The sequence below is a fragment of the Penaeus vannamei genome, chromosome 4, assembly GCF_042767895.1.
Source record: "Penaeus vannamei isolate JL-2024 chromosome 4, ASM4276789v1, whole genome shotgun sequence".
Classification (NCBI taxonomy): Eukaryota; Metazoa; Arthropoda; class Malacostraca; order Decapoda; family Penaeidae; genus Penaeus; species Penaeus vannamei.
This window is the reverse complement of record NC_091552.1, coordinates 15,348,035-15,355,534: the sequence shown is the minus strand read 5'-3', so window position 1 is coordinate 15,355,534 and position 7,500 is coordinate 15,348,035. Positions and strand designations below refer to the sequence as shown.

Here is a 7,500-nt window from a genome sequence, read left to right as displayed (position 1 = left end):
AAATCATTATATTGTTGGTAAGAATATCCTCTCTCTCTATCTGTCTGCCTGTCTGTTTTCAATCTATAACAGAGCCAATAAATTCATCAACTGATATACCAAGTAGACAAAAAAAAGCTTGATGAGCAGGATTTTCATAAAAAAAAGACAATAAATGGAGACGACAGATCTGCACAGCCTTTAAAAATCATTTCATTGTGGCCGTTTCATACTGTATATAGACAGTGACAAGACACAGTGCCACAGGCACTCTCACTCTCATTCACTCCCACACACATACACAAGCACAAGCACAAGCACACACATGCCTTTGATACTGGAGCGTATGTCATCAAGCATAAAAAGCAGTAATTAAATCAACTGCGCCAGAGACATCAAATCGCGCCAAGCTTTTGATCAGAAGTCTTCATTTGGATCAACTGCCTTTGCTTGTTCGCGCCGGGAAACTCACTTCAAATCAATCCTCAACAACTGTGCAATTATGATAGCGATACACCCCTCTTGAAAAATTAATAGGTCACCCTACGTAGAATCCAAATCTCCCCCAAATTAAAAGTCCCAGAAATTGCCCATAACCTGCAGAAACGAACCATGGAGATCCCTCTCCATAAAGCCGGAAGAGCCCTAATAAATCTTCAAATGAACCTCAGTGAGTCCCCAGATGAACCCAATAATCCCGAAATGAACCCGCCCTTCGCGGTCATCCCCTCCTCGTCTCCGGCCGACTCACCGCCGAAGCCACGCAGAGGACGCCGATGGCGGCCAAGATGGCGGCGACGGCGACGTTGCCGCTCTCGTTCTCCGACGGGAGGTCCTTCTTCGGGGTGAAGTCCACTATCGCCGGGGCCAGGGTGCTGCGGATCTCGTCTGAAAGGCAAGGGAGAGCGAGTTAGTGACGGTGTCATTATGGCTGCTTCGGTTGCTATTATCCCTATTATTGATGAGGATACTGATGATATCAATGATCACAGACATGATAGTAATATCTATGATTATGATAACCGAGGTAATATATAAAACAATAATAAAGATCATGACGAAAATGTCTGTCGAGAAGCTATTGTGATGCCAGTAATGCACAAGCATAATGCAAGCTCGATTTATCCATTATGCAAGCTTGGGTCGCCTTATTTTTTATGAGTTTAGATCATCGGATATGCATTTATACATATGACGTGTATATTTATGTTTGTATCTCTCTCTCTCTCTCTCTCTCTCTCTCTCTCTCTCTCTCTCTCTCTCTCTGTCTCTCTCTCTCTCTCTCTCTCTCTCTCTCTCTCTCTCTCTCTCTCTCTCTCTCTCAATATGTATATATATAATATATATAAAGGAAAGATAGATACCCATTTAAAAATTCAAAACGAAGAACTCGTCAAGAACTGAGATGACCAACATAGGCTAACATACTGCCAGCTTAAGTACTTAATAGAAAAAGAAAAAAAAATTGGTCTGCCTCATGAGCGCAACCTCCATGCGCGTCATGCACCTTCCCTTCCTTCCACGTGTCTCGAAGCCAAAAACTTTTCCCTGAAGGTCAAAGTGAAGCCATTTTCGCAAGGAGTGAAACAGAGAGAGAGAGAAAAAAAATAAGGACAGAAGAACACGCAATATTCGCAATATTCTTTAAATAAAATACATTTCCGTTCACATAGAAGAAAATCGAATATATACAAACACACAAATTACATAAATAGGGACTGAACACTTAGAAGGAAATACGGAATTACAAAAACAACGAAGTGCACTCAATGTAAACAACCCCCTCCCCACCTTCTCCCCCTCCCCCCCCCCTCCTTTGGCACCTAGCATGGTCAGCTCGGGAGGCTGCCAGAGAATACTTGAAAGCGCCACAGCTGCCCCCTCCCTTCACCTTACCCCCCCTATCTATCCTTCTCTCCTCCCCTCTCTATGTATTCTCTTTTTCACCTCCTCCACCTCCTCGTTATCATTATTACCATCATCGTCCTTTCCTTTTTATCCCTATTCCCCTTCCATAATTACCTTCTTCATACCCTCCTCCTCCAACACCACCACCTCTTCCTCCTCCTAGACCCCCCCCCCCACCCCCCGACACCCTCCCAACACCCCACCGTCACCTCCTCCTAACCCCCTCCCCCGGCCCTCGACACCCACCCACCATCCCACCACCACCTCTTCCTTCTCCTAACCCCCCCCTACCCCCGACACCCTCCCAACACCCCACCACCACCTCTTCCTACTCCTAACCCCCCCCCCCCTCCCTCCGACACCCTCCCCTCTGAGCCTGCCAAGAAGCCTTGAGCAAACTGACATATGGACACACACGCAGGGTACTAAGTATATACACTGTGGGAGAAGGTGAATGGAAGAGGAGGGGGAAGGGGGGAAGGAATGGGAGGGAAGGAATGGGTGGAGGGAGTAGAAAAGAGGAAGAGGAGAGGGGAGAAGAGTAAGGAGAGGAAGAGAGAGTAGAAGAGTAAGGAGAGTAGGACAGAAGAAGAAAAAAGATGGAGGCGAAGGAACAAAACTGAAATAATAAAAAAACAGACATAAAACCAAGACCCATAGACAGAGAGAGATCCCTAGCCCACCTCCCCCCCCCAAAAAAAAAAATAATAATAAATAAATAAATAAAAAGAAAAAGTTCCGGAGCAACCGACAAAAGTGTTGACAAAACGGGCGGCGACAAACCTGCCATTAAGACAAGAGAACGACTGATAACACCACCGATAAGAGTCCGATAACGCCAGGATAAAATAGCCGTGGGAGAGTACGTGGCAAGTTAGGGCACTCATTGGCGATTTATCATCGTGTATTTGTATGAATGGCCGGCGCCCGGAGAGGGGGAGGCGCATAAAGTTGGAATCACCACACGTAGACAGACATACAAGACAGACATGTCAAGATAGAGGCCGGCAGATACAGATACAGACACATACAAGACAAAAACTAAACAGATGACAGACACAACGACGTTCACGCACATAGAAACAGACACTAACACGCAGACACAATACACAAACAACTTCAGAGGCACAGACAAAACACACACATAACGAGAGCAGCGCCATAAATCCCCAGATGATAACGTCAATCAACAAAGAATACAAACAAGTCAACGAATCTGATAACGACAATCAACAAACAAGTCAACGAATCTGATAACGACAATCAACAAACAAGTCAACGAATCTGATAACGACAATCAACAAACAAGTCAACGAATCTGATAACGACAATCAACAAACAAGTCAACGAATCTGATAACGACAATCAACAAACAAGTCGACGAATCTGATAACGACAATCAACAAACAAGTCAACGAATCTGATAACGACAATCAACAAACAAGTCAACGAATCTGATAACGACAATCAACAAACAAGTCAACGAATCTGATAACGACAATCAACAAAAAAAGTCAACGAATCTGATAACGACAATCAACAAACAAGTCGACGAATCAACAACAAGGTCTATCCCATACGAATCTCCGCCCTACATCGCCAAATCGTATCCACATCCTCATTAACTCTGCCCTTCTCACTGACTCAACGAATTGCTCTCCTTTCGCTTGTCGTTACCTACTTTCTTGGCCCTAATTCATCAAGTTTCTTCGCCTTTTGCTTCGTATTTTCCTCCCCATCACAATAAGGTCTCCGTCACGTTTGTTTTCAAGGTAGAGGGTTCTTTGTATTGCTTGGCACGGAGGGCTCATGCGAGGGCTATAATGCATGCTAATAGGGAGGGAAGAGGAAGAAAGACTAATAAAAAGGAAGGAGGGACAGAAAGGAGTGAGAGAGGGAAGGAGGAAGGGAGTGAGTGAGTGAGTGAGTGAGTGAGTGAGTGAGTGAGTGAGTGAGTGAGTGAGAGAGAGAGAGAGAGAGAGAGAGAGAGAGAGAGAGATAGACAGAGACACAGAGAGACAGAGAGACAGAGAGAGAGAGAGAGAGAGAGAGAGAGAGAGCATGAACAAGCAGTGTTGCAACCGATGCCATAATAAATTCATCGAATTACGCTCTCATGTGGGTAAAAAACGGAATAAAAAATACAGTAATAAATTTAGCCACGTATTCCCTTGTCACACGCAGTCGGAGAGAGCGCTGTCCTCTCTGAAGCTTTTTTTTTTTTTTTTTTTTTTTTTTTTTGCGCGCGTGCGAGCTCACCGTCAGCTCACTCGGCCCTGAGCTCACCCCCCTCCCCGTCTCTCATGTCCCTACCCTTACCCCTCCCCTCCAGGGTACCCCCCTCTCTCATATCCCGACCCTTACCCCACCTCCAGGGTACCCCCCCCCCTCTCCCCACCTTCAACTCCGTTACACGATAACATTGTGTACTTTTAGCTCGGTTGTACTTCTTCCTAACTCTTTCGTTTTATTGAAAATGTTTATTTCTCTCTCTCTCTCTCTCTCTCTCTCTCTCTCTCTCTCTCTCTCTCTCTCTCTCTCTCTCTCTCTCTCTCTCTCTCTCTCTCTCTCTCTCCCTCCCTCCCTCCCTCCTCCTCCCTCCTCCTCCCTCCCTCCCTCCCTCCCTCCCTTCTCCTCCCTCCCTCCTCTCCCTCCCTCCTTTCTCCCTCCTCCTCCCTCCTCCTCCCTCCCTCCCTCCGTCTGTCTACCTGTCGTCTTCTGCTCCTCCTCCTCTTCCTAAATTTACCTGTCCCTCCCTACAATACTCTCCGCCTCTGTCCCTCCCCAACTCCACCCCTTTTCCCCTCTCCAACTCCAATTCCACCTTTCTCCCCTCTCCCTCCACCTCCACCATTTCTCCCCCTCTCCCTAACTCCCCCCTTCTCCTCCCCCACTAACTCCACTCTTTTCTTCCCCTCCTCCTCCACCTCCACCCTTCTCCACCTCCATCCTTCTCCCCTCCTCCTCCACCTCCACCCTCCATCGGGGAACAGCCCCGGCCGCCGCGTGAGTCAACTCCCGGAAGTGTCTTGCCCGCCCGGCCGCTACTCCTACTCCTACGGTCTTCCAGCCCCACTCTTCCGCTTAACGAGACCGCCCGCTCGCTTTACTCGCCCCGTCCACTCGCCCACTCGTAGGAATCTTCATAAATTTATGATGAAACACTTGTAATACCGCGGGAATTTCTTTCCCGAGTTCGAGAGGGAGGGGGAGGGAGAGGGGGGAGTGCGGGAGGGAGATGGAGATGGAGAGGGAGTGAGGGAGGGAGATGGAGAGGGAGTGAGATGGAGGGAGAGAGATGGAGGGAGAGAGATGGAGGGAGAGAGATGGAGGGAGAGAGATGGAGGGAGAGAGATGGAGGGAGAGAGATGGAGGGAGAGAGATGGAGGGAGAGAGATGGAGGGAGAGAGATGGAGGGAGAGAGACGGAGAGAAAGAGGGAGAGAGAGAGAGAGAGAGAGAGAGAGAGAGAGAGAGAGAGAGAGAGAGAGAGAGAGAGAGAGAGAGAGAGAGAGAGAGAGAGAGAGAGAGAGAGAGACAGAGAGAGAGAGAGAGAGAGAGAGAGAGAGAGAGAGAGAGAGAGAGAGAGAGAGAGAGAGAGAGAGAGAGAGAGAGAGAGAGAGAGAAAGAGAGAGAGAGAGAGAGAGAGAGAGAGAGAGAGAGAGAGAGAGAGAGAGAGAGAGAGAGAGAGAGAGAGAGAGAGAGAGAGAGAGAGAGAGAAAGGTAAATGGGGTCCCAGTAGTTACCTCGTCTACTCCCTCTATCCCTTTCCCTCCCCCACTCCCTGTATGATTCTAAAATTAGAAAATCCTTCATCCCTTTATTCACATGCACTTCTAACCACTCCTCCCTCCTCCGCCCCCTCCTTCCGTAAAGGTGATTCCAGCGCAGTGTTGCCAGACAAGGATGACTGGACAATCTGACTATTTTACTCTCTCTTCCTCCGTCTGCGTCTGTCTCAATCTCTTGTTTATTGTTTGTTTGTTTTCCAACGTTACCAATCTCTCTCTTTACTTATACTTATCTCCCAATCTGTCAACTTGTTTATAAATCGGTCTCTCTTTTCCTGCCGCTCGTGCTTACTCAACCAACCCCATTACATGCGCCGCAGGTACAACGAGCATCCCCCCCCCCTCACTCCACCCCCACCGCCCCAATACCAGCATAAACCGACAGCTTCCCACCTTCAACTACCTCCCCCCCCCCTCCCCACCACCCTCCTACCCTCCACACGACAACCACCGTTCATCCCTGCTGCTAACCCCCCTCCTCCCTCCTCCCCACTCCCCTTCCTGCTCTTAACCCCCTTCTCCTCCCTCTTCCCCACCCACCTCCCTCATCCTCTGCCAACTCCTCCCCTCCTCCTCTCCCTCATCACCCCTCCCTCTCCTCCAACCCCTCCCTAGTCCCCCTTTCCCTCTATCCCCCTCCCCCCACCACCCCATTTGGCAACAGCTGGAGCGATGCTGGGGCACGTGTAGGTTGGTCAGCATGATGCGCAGTCGCCCCAGCTTCTTACGTCAGTCCCGTGCGTGCGTGCATGTGTGTGTGCGCGCGTGAGGATTCCCTTTCGTCCAATGTGATTTCCTTTTTACTGCTTTGTTTTTTTTTCTTTTCTTTTCTTACTAAGCGGGAATATTTCTTTAAGTAATATGCATTTTTGTTTGTTTGTCGATGTTGAGAGGACTGCGTTAGCGAAATGGATGGATGGAAAAGAAATGTGTGGTTGGGTGGATGTTTGGTGAGAAATAAAAGAGGTGGATGGGTAAATTGATAAACAGGGTAATAGACTGGCGAAGTGACAAATTTGCAGAGATACAAATAATTAAGAAAACTAAAAGAACGTAATTCTACAACAAAGCTGAGAGAGAGAGAGAGAGAGAGAGAGAGAGAGAGAGAGAGAGAGAGGGAGAGAGAGAGAGAGAGAGAGAGAGAGAGAGAGAGAGAGAGAGAGAGAGAGAGGAAGTAGAAGAGAGAGAGAGAGAGAGGAAGAGAAGAGAGAGAGGGAGAGAGAAAGAGAAGAGAGAGAGCGAGAGAGGAAGAGAAGAGCAGAGTAGACAAGAGTAGAGAAGAGTAGACAAGAGAAGACAAGAGAAGAGAAGAGAAGAGACGAGAAGACACGTGAAGAAAAGACAAGAAAGCCAAGACAAGAGAGAGAAGAGAGGAAACAGAAGACGCGAGCAACCCCATCCGGCCGCCAGCAGACGTCGGCCGAAGACTTCCTTGTCGGAGGTCGAGTTGCGCCTCCGCTGGAAGGCCGCACGTGCAACACAGTAACGTTGCACACGGGGAGAAGGAGGAGAAGGAGGAGAAAGAGGAGAAGGAGAAGAAGGAGTGAGAGGGGGAAGGAGGGGGAAGGAGGGGAAAGAGATAGAGGGAGGGTAAGAGAAGGAAGGGGAATGAGAGGGAAGAGGGGGAGAAAAAGGGGAGTATTGAGAGAGAGAGAGAGAGAGAGAGAGAGAGAGAGAGAAAGAGAGAGAGAGAAAGAGAAAGAGAAAGAGAGAGAGAGAGAGAGAGAGAGAGAGAGAGAGAGAGAGAGGGAGGGTAAGAGAAGGAAGGGGAGTGGGAGGGAGGAGAAGGAGAGAGAGGGAATGGGGAAAAGGAGAACGAGAGA

The 7,500-nt window shown here is 48.6% G+C and overlaps 1 protein-coding gene across 28 annotated transcripts in view; it reads right to left on the bottom strand.

Moving 5' to 3' along the window:
* Positions 1-7,500, bottom strand: part of LOC113820726 (very low-density lipoprotein receptor) — a 779,919-nt gene that overhangs the window by 9,519 nt on the left and 762,900 nt on the right. For all 28 annotated transcript variants that reach the window (XM_070120753.1, XM_070120740.1, XM_070120733.1 and 25 more), the window contains one exon: positions 731-867. In XM_070120753.1, coding sequence (XP_069976854.1) covers positions 731-867 — 137 coding nt within the window. The remainder of the gene's footprint in view (positions 1-730; positions 868-7,500) is intronic.